Source organism: Herpailurus yagouaroundi, unplaced genomic scaffold (assembly GCF_014898765.1).
Source record: "Herpailurus yagouaroundi ecotype Mexico unplaced genomic scaffold, PumYag 247, whole genome shotgun sequence".
NCBI classification, from domain to species: domain Eukaryota; kingdom Metazoa; phylum Chordata; class Mammalia; order Carnivora; family Felidae; genus Herpailurus; species Herpailurus yagouaroundi.
In genome coordinates, this window is record NW_024412464.1 from 844,837 (window position 1) to 861,739 (window position 16,903).

A 16,903-nucleotide genomic window follows, 5' to 3' on the forward strand; every position below is an offset into this window, starting at 1 on the left:
GAGTAAGTACTCAAGTTGAAAGATTTTTTAAAATGTTTTGTAACAGTAATAGTTGAAATTAAAAACTATAATTTCATATAATTTAACATATTTTTGCTAAAGAAAGACGATCTGACTAGCTAATTCATAGAATATCGTTATGTACCATTTTATTGCTTAAACCAAGAGGTAAGAGTTTTTGTTAGTAGGGAGGCCATTCGGCCTGTTTTAATGAGTATCTTAGAGATTTAATTGTAATTAAGCTATTGCTTCTTGTTCACATATGGAGGGTGCTAAAATACATGATAGTTTATTCTCAGTTCATTAAAAATTTACCTTGTACTTCTCTTAATTTGCTTAATAAATCCTTTCTCTGTGGAGAGAAATCCTTTCTCAACACTGCCATTACCCCACATTCAGGGGTGGGGTGGGTGGGGATACCACGTGTTCCATTAAGATATTTGAAGGATTTACAGACCTTCTTCTCCCTAGTTTATGTTTGCGTCCCAACTCCATTCTGTTTTTAAATTTCTGTTCCTTTATCCATTTTGCATCTATATTTTTTAAAAAATCTATTTTACTATTTCTATTAGTGCCATTAAATGAACAAAAGAACAAAACAGTAGAGTTTGATTTTAACTAATTACCTAATCTTGATGCTTTCCGAGTACACGATCAGTACAGAGATGAAATGGAACAACCCAGTGTGACTAAATTGTTTGAACAAAATTAAGTAGGAATATCAGTGATTTATAAAACTATACCCACTAATAACATAATATGGTCTTGTTTTTAAAGGACTGAAAATTAATGGGAGAAATTTTCCTTTCCACTAGCTTTGCAAGAAGGAAATAATCTTCTCTGAATATCCTCCTGTAAATCCCACTGCAAATTGTAGTCTGTACAGAACAGAATCATGGTGCCTAATCCTCCTCTTTTCATGGTTTAGTCCATACAAAGAGCAGAGCTGGAAATTGGATCTTTTGACAGCAGTTACTAAGCAACAGAATTTGGATGTTTTTGGTTAACATCCTAATATATCAGGTAGCTGATTTGCCGAAGTTTGTGCACGTATTAAATGAGAGAAGTGGACACTCCGGAAGTGACTGCGGGTCCCTGTATGGCTGGGGGGGCGGGCGCATGTCGTTGTTTTGTTTAATACACTCTGTCTTTGGGCGTTCGTATCTCTTTGGCACACAAAGGAGAATAGTGCCGATCTTTAGTGGAACTTTCAGACCTTGTGACTTTTTATACTATTAAGAATACCCCACTCTGTGGTTTGTGTTATGTGAAAAATGTAAGAATTTTTCCTGAAAAGCAGGGAGAACAAATGAGGGATTTTAAGGTCATTCCAGGAAGCTTTAGTGCTTTGCCAAAAGTTTAGGTCCACTTCCTGAGGCAGTTTCATTAGAAGACAGCTAATGTTTGCTTGGTCTACTCCCAGGTTATTTTTAGAAACTAGAGATTATTACTGATAGCACCGATTTGAATTTGCTCATTTACGTTTTTATATGCTACCAAATATGATTAGGGTATGCTTTCAACTAATTGCTGACAGATTTACTACATTAAGGATTTTCTAAGTCATCAGATTCCTACTGTCATCAGATTCCTCCTAACTAGGTGCTTCACGCCAACCACTTCAGAATCGAGATGAACTCTTTCAGCCCCAGAAGAACCAGAGAATTTGGCTTCACTTGCCTCAGAGCACTAATGAGGTTATAGAAAATGGAGGATAGAATCCACTTAGAACATGCTTTGCTGTGGTTTGTGATTCTGAAAGGCTGGGATTAACGTGGAGCTCATGCTGGCGTGTTCCCATGTGTATTCATGTAGACTCCAGAAGCTGCAGCTGCTGCCCCTCCCCTACACACAGGTGGCTCCCAGCTTGTCTGTAGATTCCAGGAGTGGGCTCTGTGCCTGGGGAACTTGCAGTGTCCTTGAGGACCATAATCAGACCTGCCCCAAGCCCTTTGTGGCAGGAGCCCCACGCCTCTTTTCCTCCGTGCTTGCATAGTGCTTCCAGCATGTTCTTGCCTTCAGCCCAGGCTCCTCGTACTTTAGTTTGTCTCTTATGACCCGCTACCTACCTGGCATACAAGAGATGTGGTACTCAAGAGTAGAAATAGACTGTGGGATTCTCTGTTTTCTAGAGAAACTGTCCATCTTCTAGAACAGACCTGTCATTATGTGTGTGTTGACCAATGCTACTCTTTATGCACTTTTTCTTCAGTCCTTCCAATTCTTTTTCTTTAGCCTTCTCTTCCAGGCTTCTTATCAGACTCTAACGCTATATATACTGATAATTTTACCTGCTGATATTTACTGATATTATATGCTGATAATTTTATACTGAGAAGTTTCCTGTAGGAAACTTCCTGATAAAACTAGGATGACCAGACATTCCAATTTGCTTTGAGCAATCCTGGTTTTTACCTGTTCTTCCAGCATGATTATTAACAGCTCCCTACTTTCAGGTGTCCTGGTTTGCATGATAACTATTTATCTGATCCCCAACTGAGAACCTCTCCACGAAGATGAAACTTGAGCATCGTACGTACTTTTGTCGTACTAAGTGAGAGGATCTGAATTTAAATTAATTTTTAAAGACACTTTGGGAGGGGCTCCTGGCTGGCTCAGTTGGTAGAGTATGCGTGCGACTCTTGATCTCAGGGTTGTAAGTTCAAGTCCCACGTTGGGTGTAGAGGTTACTTAAAAATAAAAATCTTGAAAACAAGCAAACAAGGAGTCTTTGAGAACGACCACTAGCCCAGCTTGAGCCCATCTGCCTGACTTTTGTTTGGCGCCATTTGTTGTGCAGCGGCACTGTGTATCTATCTGCCGTGTGCCCTTAGCAATGGTAAGTTTGGCACGTCAGTTGTAGTGCTCTAGCTGGGGCGGTTTGTACATTTTTCTTTTTTTTTTTTCTGCATCTTTCTTTCTGGTACCACTCCTCCTTTTTGGGTTTATCTACCTAAAGTTGTGGTAGAACTTCCCAACTCACTGTGTAAATATCTCACTTAGATTTTCATCTGGCAGCTAATTGCATGTACTTGTCAGTCAAATCTGAGTGTCTTCTTAGTGAACATTGTGCTGGGGCCTGGGCCAGGGAGCCTAGACTGGAAGGGACTGAGGACACTAGGCCAGAAACAGGGATCTGGGGGAAGGGTGGTGACCTTCCATTACACTAGTAAAGAATTACGTGTGTAAGAAGTGAAAGGGGTGTGTGTATTTAAATTAGAGCAGAGTTGCTACCTAAAGGAGTTTCAGTTGACCTGTCAACTGAAACTGGTCAAGTTACAACTGGAATCGCACAGCCTTTGTCATGGTTAGTAGGTTGTTAAGAGAGTTAGCTGTGAGTGCTCCTCTCCTCATGATAGTAATTAGTACATTAAGAGCTGTCTGTAAAAAAAAAAACAAAAAAACCAACTACATTAAATGACTGCCGTAGGTACTTTTCTTCTAAAATCTTACAGGTAAATCATGCAGTCAACTATGAAGGGATTTGTAATGCTTCATGAACACAGTATCTGAGGTAAATTGGTGGGACAGCGTACCAATTTATCATCAGTTTTGACCCCAGCAATGTCCCGAGTAAGATTTCTGTAGCAGTGTAAGCTCTCCACTGTTGTTGAGAAGGGAGACGGACTGATTCAGGAAAAAGCTAGTACTGCAAATAGCCAGTCCACCATGTCCCTGGGCCCTGTGGCTCTAACCCACAATATTGCAGCCTGACAGACAGAGTTCCATGATGGCATCAGAGCCTTTGTGGAATTCTGAACAGTGATTTGAAGAGCAAGCATTATTTTCAGGGGCTCCTTGAAATCACTAAAGTTTATAGGATACCACACTGGCTGCGATATTGGGTCCGGTCTTCAAAAAAATAGCAAAGAGCCACTAAGGAACTGCTTCTAAACTTCTCTACTATCTTGAATTCACCAACTCAAACCTAAAAGGGTCCATCATTATGTATCAGGAGGCTGAAATAAATGTCCTATTTTCCTTCCCTTTGAGGGGCGGTGCAAGGAGAGGTGAGGGGCTTCTCTTTCCCTGCTCTTTACATGTACTCATCATGACCCATCCCCAGACGACCTTCTCCTCTGTTCTCTATTTTAGTGGCCGAACCAGAAAGAACCCTTGACTCTAGTTTCCTCCTCATTACCACACCCGTTCATCACCAAGTCTTTTCAGTTCTGCCTCCTAAACATCTCTAGAGTCCATCCACTTATAGAACACAGCCCCTCCCGCTTCCAGACCACCATTATCTTTCACCTGGAATTCTACAGTATTAAACAATGATTACTCCCTTCTGATGTTTTCTCTACATCAGGCAGAAAAATGTTTCTTTTTTTTTTTTTAATTTTTTTTTTTCAACGTTTATTTTTGGGACAGAGAGAGACAGAGCATGAACGGGGTAGGGGCAGAGAGAGAGGGAGACACAGAATCGGAAACAGGCTCCAGGCTCTGAGCCATCAGCCCAGAGCCCGACGCGGGGCTCGAACTCACGGACCGCGAGATCGTGACCTGGCTGAAGTCGGACGCTTAACTGACTGCGCCACCCAGGCGCCCCTTCATCAGGCAGAAAAATGTTTCTTAATCATAAACCTGACATGTTAGTCCATTATTTAAAATCCTTTAGTGGCTTTTCATTTCCTTACAGTAAAACTTCAACTCATACGAGATGTAAGACACTTTACGTCCAGGCTCTTTCATCACCTCTTCTGCTTCAACTCTCACCAACCATTTCCCACACATACCACACCAACATCTCTTCATTTTAATTCTTACTGGCTATATGTCAGTTCCTGCAGTGCTTCTGAATTTTCTCACTCTGAGCCTCCTAATATTCAGTATGCTCCTCTCGGAACAGTTTCTTCTCCGTTTTCCACTGGTTGTGTATCCTTCAGGTCTCAGCTTAAATGTCACTTCCTAAACTTAGGACACCATCGTTGATTCCATAATCCTCGGTGTCAGTTAGGATAGGCTAAGTTATGCTGCAATACTGAGCAACCCTCAAATCTCAGTGGCTTAACATAACACGGTTTAATTCTTATTCACACTGCATGTCCATCATGGCTCAGAGGGGGAGCTCTGCTCATTGAAGTTTCTCAGAGACTCAAACTAACATGTAACAGAGGCTCCATCTCACATGTGATGGCATGATAGCCGAGGCCAGATAAAGGGAACATGGTGAATCGTGCAGTAGCTCTTAAAGCTCCTTTCGGAAAGTGATCTATATTTCCAGTCACATTTCATTAACCGACACAAGCCCCATAGCCATCCCTGACGTAAGAGGGGGTAGAGAACTACAGCCCGACCACATGCCAGCTCGTGTGTGGGTCTCCCCAGTGACTACCCCAGCTCTTTCGCTATACAGCACCATTATGGTTACGTGGACCTGCTCCCCCACTCCAGTTTTTGCGGAGGTGGGATCGTATATGTCTTTTTCGTTACTCTCTCCATTGCCTTCATTAATGCTTGACACATAATAGGAATTCAAAATTATTTGTTGAATGAATGAATAGACCAATGCTCTAAGATTTGGTACTTGACCCATTGTTCTTTTACCTCTACCATTTCTCCTTGAAGATATCATCCCCTCTCGTGGTTTCAGCAATCACTGACTGCCCTGAAGGTGAGCCCCATACCCTGACTTCAATCGTACATCTCCAACTACTTGTTGATATTTCTGCTTGAATTTAAAATGCAAATTTACTCTTACAGAAAATATTTATTGATTACTTTCTGGTAAGGCATTATATTAAGTAATGTGAGGATACAGAGATAATTAAGACACCACTTGCCTTCAAAGGGCTTATAGTCTAGTATAATACAAGGAAGAATACAATGGACCCTTAATATGTGTACAATATACAAAATGCTGTACCAAAACGGAACAGAGACAAGTGATTTATGGCAAGATGGAATTAGAACTTGTGTCGTTTGAACCACCAAATCCACTGGGCAAGTATAAATACTATTCTGTGCCAGATCCTAAAGACAACACGAATAAAGTTTTTATCCACCTCACAATCCAGCGGGGAGATACATAGCTGAGGAGGCAAGAGTAAATGGGATTTTAAAATGGGATTTAACACAGTGTGGGAGAGTGAGCAAGGGGTTAAGGGGACAGTGCAAAGGAAAGCAAGCAACAGAGGTGTTCTTTCACACACGCAAGCAGGAAACCTTTATTAAGCACCAGTGACGTGTCAGACATTGCAAACCTAATACTGAGGAAGACAGTTCCTACCTTAAAGAACAGATAGCATGTTGGGAGGAACCTACTATCTAGATTGTCCACTTTGCCAGGGTTTTTGTTTTACATCTTTGAGGGTGACTTTTGAGCATAAAAGGACCGTGTAGAGCTAATTTGAGGCTTAAAGAATGAAAAGTCGGGGTGCCTGGGTGGCTTAGTCTACTAGTTGGAGTGTCCAACTCTTGATTTTGGCTCAGGTCATGATCTCAGTTTGTGAGTTCTAGCCCCGCATTGGGCTCTGCGCTGGCAGCACAGAGCCTGCTTGGGATTTTCTCTCTCTCTCTCTCTCTCTCTCTCTCTCTCTCTCTCTCTCTCTTTGCCCCTCTCCTGCTCACGCTCTCTATTAAATAAACAAACAAACAAAGCTAAATTTAAAAAAATGAAAAGTCAGCATACTAAAATTTTGTAATTTAAAACCTAGTTTTTCAACACAAAACAAACTTTTTTTTTTAACGTTTATTTATTTTTGAGAGACAGAGAGAGAGCACAAGTGGGGGAGGGGCAGAGAGAGAGAGGGAGACACAGAATCTGAAGCAGGCTCCAGGCTCCGAGCTTTCAGTACAGAGTCCGACATGGGGCTTGAGCCCACGAACCATGAGATCATGACCTGAGTTGAAGTCAGACGCTTACCTGACTGAGCCACCAAGGCTTCCTGAAAACAAACTTTAAAAAAAGTTCAGTTACATCTCTTATTCTATTTGTAAGTCTAGTGAAATTTAGCAATTCCTTTAAAGGGGACTTTTACAACTTAATTAAATTTCTTTTAATATTTTAAATTATATTTACCCATTTAAAGTATTTTGTTTTCTCTTTGAAGTACTTCAGTTGTTTGTCTAACAAAACATTGAGTTTCAAAGTAATTATATTTACTTAATGATAAGTTAAAATACAACTAATAATAAAAGTATGGTGAGCCTTAGATTATCTTTACTATATGAAAGGCTATTTAAGTTATCTCTTACCTTCCAATGTAAAAGTTTATAAAAATGAATTATCCAGTTGTGTATTTTAAATTGAACTAGCAAGGCTAATCTCATCTTCATACGGTAAATTTTCTTAACTGTTACTTTAGAGACCAGGTATACACAAGTTGTCTTTAAATTTGATATGAAAAATATTAATATGGAAGGCTTTGATTTACTTTATTTCTGTACCTAATACTTAATTATCTATGGTTAAAAGATAACCAATAAGGAATATTATGCTACCCCAAGCAAGATGAGTGGAGGGGTGGCTACCATCTTGGTGCATTGAGGTTATTTATCAACCAGAAAGACCGGGCTGGGATGCAGGAATTCCTTCTTACAGATGACATCTGTGAGATGCCCTGAACCCAGTTATAGTCGCTAGAATAGGAACGCCCACATTTATGAAAAGCCTGGTCTCAAGGCCTTGGGCACTTACATTCAACTTATACGTAAATTAAATCTTCTGTCTGGCTTGAAATTGCTACATCCTTGTGAGGATATAACGATTTCCTTTACTGCTTGCTTTAATTTGCGTTTCTTTCACTGCCTTAAGACAATGTACTGTTATCTTTTGTCTGGTTCTAAAGATACATCTATCTGATCCTTTATAACCAACTTTAACTCTTCTGTAAACATTTTAACCATCAGACCATGGTCTGATTTGAGTGAACAGGATTCTTTCAGTGTTATTCTTGCTTAGCCAGGGCCACAACTCTTATAGATAATAAAATGACATCTAGTTTTATTCTACGCATCCCTTGTGGCTCCGTCTAGCTCTTGAGTCACAACACTGAAGTCACGCTCCTGACATAGGAGAGACCATTGTGATAATTTGATGAGATTTGCCAGTTGATTAATGACCAGCATTCCTCAGCATGCCTGTGTGTGACACATCCAGCTTGTGGGGCTGAAAATAGCATCACCCTACTTCTTGCTCAGCTGTGATCCAGTTGTGTCATCTTGAGCAAGTCATTTAACTGCTTTGGGCCTCAATTTCCTCATTTTTAAATGGCAGGAACTCTTAGTTTTAAAATCCTATTGTCTGTTAAATTCTAATGTAGTAGAGTCTGAAATATTGGTGTTATACTGTGCTTTGTTTAGTCATTGCTCAAGAATTAAGTAAATTTTATCTTTGTGGATATTGTCATAATTATGGAGAGCAGCGAGATAATAAATGGTTTTGCTTTCTTCCAGATCTTTGATGATGCATACAAATCCCAGCTTAGTTGTGTGGTTGTAGATGACATTGAGAGACTGCTTGGTGAGTCACATAACTTTTGCCATTGTACTATCTTTGCCACATTACACTAATGTCTCACAAGTTATAAGAGAAAAATAATGGGTATCTGTAAACTATAGAGCAATAAAATTACTTTTCTTTGTCTTACAAAGAACTGTGTTCTTATATGCGAAGTCAGTGATGGTTTTCATGTTAAATATGCCTTATGACCATAACTCCATTATCAACTGCTTTCCCATAAGGGCCCATACGTCATATTATTTTGTTTCTTCCACAGAGTTCCCTGCCCATAATAAGTGGTTAGTAATTTCCATTGAGTGATATATTTGCTGTTTTGTACCTCTGAGTTGCCCATCCGTACCCCAGAGTTTCCACTTAGGAACTTTGACAGAACTAAGTAAGGAGGAGGGACATATGAATGGAGTGAAATAACACTTGGGGATAAGCTGCGAGTGCCTTGTACCTCAGTGTCTATTCTTATAAAACAGAGACAGTGTTTCCTTCCTCACTCATCCCATGGAGTAATCGTGAAGACAAAAATAAGATAAATATGTTGAAAACATCCTGAAAGTTAAAAGTGTTCTATAGTAATTCTTAAAAATATTGAGTAAACATCTCCTTTGCTTAAATGCACTCCTACAGGATACAGAAATGAATAAGACAGTCCCTGCACACAGTTCATAAGGTGTAGTAATCCCCCAGTAAATGCCAGAAAAGTGTTGTTACTTACATTTTATTTCATTGCAAAAATTAGATAAATCTGGAATAAGTGCATTATAATAGTCACTCAGGATGCTGTGATAACTGTACTGAAATGGAACCCACATGGTGACTTCATAAACTTCTTAAGGTACTACCCAACACCTGAGTAGTCCCTTCTGAAGCTATCCAAAATGGTGTAGTAATGATTCCAGCGAAACTGTACTTACCAAATTTTCCTCATGATTTTCAGACTTGCTTTAGCCCTCTGTTATTTATTTTCTCGTTTCTTAAGGCAATGTTTGTTATAAAGCAAAGACATACCTTTATATATAAAGGTGTATCTGAGGTCTTCTTAATTTGGTAGTTTTATTTAGTGACCCTGGGGTTTTGGTCTGCTATTTTTGATACATTTCGGCCCAGTTTATAGGATTATTTCTTTAAAAGCTTTTAAGCACAAACTCATAGCTCTGTGTAAATTCCTTTATCTAAACACAATTGAGATGTGTGGTCATAGCAACACTACTATGTCAGGAATGTGTGCCCTCTGAGTATATTTTCACTTGTATGAATAGTTATTATCTGTACTTGTTTGTTCATTTATTCGACAAGTAAGCTGAGCCCTTACTACTGGGCTAAAATTAGGAGGGTCTCAAAAAATAAGATGCTGTCGCTATAACATATATTGGGAAAAACGAATGCAAAGTAGAATGTGCCATATGTTCTGGATATTCAGAAAGGGGAAAGATCACTTTTGACTTCAGAGGGCTAATGCCTGAAGGTCGTTCTAAGCACAATACAGACAAAGCTGACGAGGTAGCCTTCATGCCGAATCTTGAAGGATTAGTAGAAGTTTAACAGAAAGTTGTAGAAAGTTCTCTGTTCTTCCCCATCTGAGGACCAGTCTTAGTGGCTCTATCATCATTTCAGTCATTTTTAATTATCTTACTTACTTTTTTATTTGTCTTTTTTCCCCCCCCCCCCCCCCGTCCCCCACTACCCATTTTCTGGTATGTTTTGTTGCTACAAGCTTACTATACTAATGTGGTTTGTGGTCATTTTCTGGAAATGCTTAGTAAATATATCTGGGTTTTTTTCTTCTCCCTTAAAAAGAATGTCTCTGAATATTTAAAAAAAAAAAAAAATGTCTACCTGAACTCAAAATGGATATTTAGAAGCTTTTTTAAAGAAATGTATGGGTGAGAGTTCTTACATAATGTTTTAAGCATTTAAGTTATTGGAGATATTTTTTTTCTAATTATCATTAGTTGCCTGACAGTCACTTGGGGCTGTGTTTATTCTCGATGCAGAAAAATCTGAATGTTTGGAATATGTGCATATACGTATTGAATCCCTAAAACAGAGCAATATTTCTCTTCCAGATTATGTCCCCATTGGCCCTCGATTTTCTAATCTGGTATTACAGGCTCTTCTCGTGTTACTGAAAAAGGCACCTCCTCAGGTAAAAATAATACAAGGAACCTTTCACAGAGTTTTTCCAGTAAACCGCACATAATGGTGCGAATGAGCTGGCAAATAAGCAAGCGACCATAAACATATAAAATTCTGTTGTTGAGGGGCTTTTGCAAAATCCTCTGGTTTGGCCTTCGATTTGAAGGTAAATGATTTTCTTAACAGAGAAGTGTCCTTTTCTGAAGATCTCAAAATCCTAGTTTCGATTGGTGTTCTGTTCTTGTTGTTCTATAAATTCCCCTCCCATATTACACATTCCTCCCTGCCGCCCTCTCCCTTGAAAGACTATGATATTCGTGTAGGAGGGATTAAATGCATGTTTCCATTTGTTTCATTTATCATTTCCTAGGTTTTCCTAAGAATTTGTATTTGGGAAAATTCATTTCCCGTAGGCAGATTTTCTTCTTCTTTTCTTTTTAAAAATTTTTACAGTTAAGCTTGAATTGTTTCTCTTGTGTCGTGTGGCACTTTTGAGTAGGGAGTTTGTAGCCAGGATCTTTGTTCATGTGGTTGCATTTTTACTGATGCTGCTATTGGAGACTGGTGATTTTGATAACTTAACACATTTAAAACTAATCTACAAGGGTTGGTTAAATATGCTAATTATGTAGAGGCTTCCAGAGCATGTTTGGCTATGACACAAGACCCAAATTCTCGACTGATTTTATATACTGTGACCTTGAAGAAATGCCAGACAAAAGCAGATACAAAGGGGTTAAGCAGTAAGTTGAAAAACATCTTAATGTCTGTATGGGAATCTGGTATTTGAAGTTAGAGATTCTAACTAAGTTACATAGAAAATATTTAATGTTAAGTTGGTGAATCTACTTTTTAATTTAACAGTTAAAAGTGTGTGTGTGTGTGTGTGTGTGTGTGTGTCAGAACTAAGTGATTGACTTGTCTTGATTTTCTAAGATTTTTTGTTTTTTTTTTGTACTTCTAGAATAGTTAAAAGAAACAGAAGGGGGGCGCCTGGGTGGCGCAGTCGGTTAAGCATCCGACTTCAGCCAGGTCACGATCTCGCGGTCCGTGAGTTCGAGCCCCACGTCAGGCTCTGGGCTGATGGCTCAGAGCCTGGAGCCTGTTTCCAATTCTGTGTCTCCCTCTCTCTCTGCCCCTCCCCCGTTCATGCTCTGTCTCTCTCTGTCCCAAAAATAAATAAAAACGTTGAGGAAAAAAAAAAAAAATTAAAAAAAAAAAAAAAAAGAAACAGAAGGTACAACAACCTTGAAAATTTACTGCGTACATGGACTGTAAGGATTTTGTAATCATTTTTCCATAAACTATCATTCCCAGTAATTGCAGTTTTAGCTCATAGTAAAGTTAGAGAAGTGAGTACATTTTTCCCTTTTCTGATTCCTTCAATAAGTATGTAAATAGATACAGCTAAAGTTGCTGACAAAGGATATACCCCCGAATCACCATGTATATCACCTACAAAAAGAATCCTTTCTTATGAAATAGCATTTAAAAATTACTAGATTGGAAGACTCTCCAGGCATTTAAATGTGTATCTTATTCAGTTTTTAGGAGAAGGAAGAATAATTTTTTAATGGTATTTTTTAAACCGCTTGTCCTTTACACTGTTAAACACATTCATTTAAAAAGAGAGACATACCTTAGTTGAGAATACAAATTATTATTTGTAATCCAAAATAGATGCCAGTAGAAATAAAATAGGACATATTAAAAAAAAAAAAAGACAACCCTTTAAAGACTTAGGAATAACTTTCCATTTTATAAAAATAATTGTAAAATTCTTGAGGAAAGGAACATTATCTAATGTTTTTAAATCTTAACATCTGGTACAGGTTTATACAGATGTACTTCATGAATAACTTATTCAACAAAAAACATAGATAACTTATTTTCTTTTTAACTTTTTCTTAAAGTTTATTTACTTTTTCTGAGAGAGAGAAAGAGAGCAAGGGAGGGACAGAGAGAATCCCAAGCAGACTCCACACTGTCAGTGCAGAGTCCAATGCAGGATTTGAACTCACGAACTGTGAGGTCATGACCTGAACCAAAAAAAAAAAAAAACCAAAAAGAGTCAGATGCTCAACTGACTGAGCTACCCATGTGCCCCTAGATAACTTACTTCTAAAGGTATTTTTTGCATGTCCCCTCATTTTGGTGGGCTTAAGTATTTTATTTTGTACTGTAATTTATATTTGTCGAGGTATGATTAAAGTGAAAACATTCAAAAGTAAATAAATTTCAAATGACCAATAAGCACATGAAAAGATACTCCACATCCTTAGCCATCAGGGAAATGAAAATCAGAGCCTTAGTGAGATACCACTTCATACCTACCAGGATGGCTACAGCCAGAAAGTCAGATAGTAACAAGTGTTGCTGTGCATTTGGAGAAATGGGAACCCTTATACACTGCTGATAGGAGTATAAAAATGGTGCAGCCTTCGGGTCTAGTTCCTCAAAAGGTGAGAGATACCCTACGACGCAACAATTTAGGTATACACCCCAAAGAAATGAAAATATTATGTCCACACGAAAGCTTGTAGATACGCTCATAGCAACGTTATCCATAATAGCCAAAAAAGCGGACACAACCTAGATGTTCACAGATAAAATGTGCTATATGGTATATGGATACAGCGGAGTATCATTCAGCAATAAAAAGGAATGACGTCCTGACACGTGCTGTCACATGGATGACCCTTGAAAACATGCTAACCAAAAGAAGCCAGTCACAAAAAACCACATATTGTTTGACGCCATCTGTATGACATGTCCAGGATTGGCAAATCTGTACAGTCAGAAAACAGACTCATGGTTGCCTAGGACTGAGAGGGGTGGATAGGGAGAATGAGAGGTGACTGCTAACGGGTATGGGGTTTCTCGGCGTGTTTCACATGTTCTAAAATTGATCATGGTGATGGTTGCACATATCCGCAAAAAACCCTAAAAACCATCGAATTGTACACTTTATCTCAGCGACTTGTGTGTTCTGTGACTTACATTTCAATAAAAGAGGCACTTAAAAAAAGCGGTTGCTGAAGCTACCTAATTGATGAAAGGAGGGTTATTGGGGAGCTAGAAGCAAGAAGTGAGCATCCAAAGTACATGGTCCGGCTTGGGAGAAGTCTTAGAAACAGGGATTGGATCATTCAAAAGGGATGTAGAACTAATTTATCTAAGGGCCGCAAAGGAAGGGTATAGGAATATGTAAGAAGTCAAAGATAGATCTGGTCGCCTTAGTGATTGGAAATGGCAGGGATTCTCTTTTAAGGAATACCAGCCCGTCCTGAATCAGGATTGGGTGACTCTGACCCGGCCTGATAGATGGTGGCCTGCTGCTTACGTGAACCAGTGGCAGAAGAAGTTACTGTGTCCAGTATTTCTAGTTGGCATACATTTGACAAAATGAAAATATGCTGTCTCTGCACCACCTTGCTTTTTAAGTCAGTTTATATTCTCTCAGGAGAATTCAGGGGAAAATTTCAGGCTGTGATCCGGTGTCGAGAAGATTCGTCTTTCTACAGTGGAAGCTTTCGCTCCACCGGACCATCAGCCATGTAGGTTTTCCAGGTGTTTTCAATTAAATATTAAAAGCTCATGAATCCGAGGGTGGCAGAGCCACCTAGGGTGGTAGAAAACTCTTAGTTATTTGTATCACTGTCAAAACAGAAAAGTTGAAGGCATTTTTCTTTAAAAAAGAGGAACTGTACGTGTATACAATATAGTAATCATATCAGCCACAGAATTCTTAATATCGCATTTGTTGTGATTCCAGCTTTCACGTAGAAAAATTATGTGTGCATGTGTGCACATGCTCAAATAAAAGAATCCCTTCAGGGGCACTATGTTGTTATGTATCAAGATATTCTCTTTTCTCCTCCTCCCCTCCCCCCACACCCCTCCTCGTTGTAAATTGGCTTATTAAAACTGGTTCACAAGCCTTCTTTTTTCCCCTTTGTGATTGCTTTGGTCTTGGATTTTCAGTGTAGGACTAAAAATTCAAGTCAGATTTCAGTTACCAGGATAATTTTCTTTGAATTTTAAATTTTTCTAAGTAAATGCATAGATTTTTAATGAACCCGGTATTCAGTGGGTTTGCTTTAAATTTAGCTGGAGAGTTAATTTCATGATTGATTTATTAGCCCTTTGAAAGTATAAAAAGTGGTATCTGTAGTTCATGAAGACTGAAAAACATCATCACATTTTGTTTAGCATCTTTTTAAAACCAATTAAAAGCTTTTCTAAAATGGATTGAACAGGAGAAAATAAAACATGTTCCCTAGGTCTTTATTTCAATCAAGTTTCCCTGTGTTGTGCAGGAGAAGAGATCGAGGGGGGGTAGAGGACTGAAAAGGGCTGTCCCAGCAGGGAGCCACGCCGGAGAAAAGCGCTGCTCTGAGAACTCAGCGGCCGCGGCTCAGAAAGCCCCCGGCCTGCTTCATCTACATGCAGAGTCACACAAGGCACGGGGGCGCTCACCGGCACCACAGAGGCTTCACATGTGCTTCCCTGCTGATTCCCGTGAAAAGCTAACAATTGGCTCGGAGGGTAAAAGACCACTGCAGTTCACCCTCCCTGAGCTGGATGTACAATTTGTCCAGTGTTAGGAAATGTCCGGCTTAGCAGTGAGAGGCTTGAAGACACCCCTCCTTCCAGTGAGATTCCTAAAGCCGGCTCTTTTACTCGGTGACACTGGGGCTCTTTTCAGGTTCTGCGGATTTATGGAAGTTGAGGGGAATGTGCTTTTCAAGATCAGGAGGATGAAAAGCCTTAGTCTTAATGTCGAGGAAGAAGCAGTAGCAAAGCCGTAAGGCCAGGTAAATCTTCCCGCAACCTGCAGCACCGACGGCTTTATTATTTTCCTCACAGATCTCTTCTGGCACCTTTTTTTCCTTTCGAGAGACAAAATCAAGTGCCTGCAGAGGAACTCCTCAAGCTGTAAAATGACAGGACTTCCCAGTTTCCTCAAGTGCGGGAGTAGTTAAGCCCATTAACCTGACTGCTTCAGTGCTCAGTTTACTTGACACTTGGGGGGAATCAGTTTGGAAGACGGCATCTGTGTCTACCAGAATGGCCTTGTGATCTACGGAGAACCATGCCTTTTTGAGTTCCGGTGCTTCCCAACCTTTCTCATGTAGTGGCATAGAGAAAATGGTCACATCTGAGGAGGCCCGTGGGTCAGTGGACGCAGCCACCCCAAGGGCCACCCAGCCTTCCCCAGGGCTGATGAGAATTGACATCTGAGTCCACTCTTAACCTATTTGCGGCATACCGGTTGGAAAACTCTTTGGCAACGGTGAACTCCTGTAAGAGAAGATCACTCCAAATTCATAGCAATATTACTGAAGTAGAATTCAGACCTCATGGTTGTTATTAGAGTTTCAGTTAAAATACAAAGTTGTTGAGGGTAAAAATAACTCCCTCGCTGCTCTGGCACCTGGGGATGTTACCGAATACGAAAGAAGGAGGATTTAGAGCTGGGACAGGCATCACGTGTAAACCAATAAACTGTCGAGAGCTGCTGGTGGGAACTCGAGCGGGCGTTATTTGTGTGTCCCGTGGATTTCGTTTTGACATCACTGGTCTCTAGACAAGATTGCCTTTCGTGTAATCCTTACACGACATCTGAGCGCGGTCTTACTTCAGAGATGGTATTAGGAAGTCTTGGTAACATTAAGCAACTCTTCAGGCTTTGGGTTTCTTCAGCAAAATAAGCAGATAATGGAAGAGACTCCAAATCGTGCAGGCCCCAACATGAGTATCTCCCCATCTATCTGTTCAAAATTAACTCTGGCTAATGACTACAATATGACTCAGTAAGATGTATAACCACTTTAGGAAAGAGGTGTAGTCATTTTGCCAGACACATCATTGTAATCACCAAAGTGGTGACTCGTGCTTTGGACTTCTTTGTTGAAGAAAAGCTGTATGATGGTGGACAACTTAGTGGCCCAATTTTTCCATTTATTAAGTCAGTGATATTAAATGGCTACTGTATTTTATAAAATTGCCTATACTTTGCTTAAATCGAATATACATATAGTACATATATATGTAGAATGATTTTAAGTACATAAATTACAGTGAAAGACATTTGGTGAGCCCTTTCATAAAGCGTTGCTACAGATATCTGCTGAATAAAACCATGTTTTCAGGGGCGCCTGGCTGGCTCAGTCGGTAGAGCATAGAGCATACGAGTCTTGATCTCAGGGTCATGAGTTCAAGCCCCACGTTGGGTGTGGAACCTACTTAAAAATAAATCAAATCAAGTTAATAAATAAATTAAAACAGACACATTAAAATACATGT

The 16,903-nt window shown here is 39.6% G+C and overlaps 1 protein-coding gene across 1 annotated transcript in view; it reads left to right on the plus strand.

The window, feature by feature from the left end:
• NSF (N-ethylmaleimide sensitive factor, vesicle fusing ATPase) overlaps window positions 1-16,903 on the plus strand; it is a 150,849-nt gene that overhangs the window by 111,511 nt on the left and 22,435 nt on the right. Inside the window, exons 16-17 of the mRNA XM_040460080.1 lie at window positions 8,398-8,464; window positions 10,525-10,604. Coding sequence (XP_040316014.1) covers window positions 8,398-8,464; window positions 10,525-10,604 — 147 coding nt within the window. The remainder of the gene's footprint in view (window positions 1-8,397; window positions 8,465-10,524; window positions 10,605-16,903) is intronic.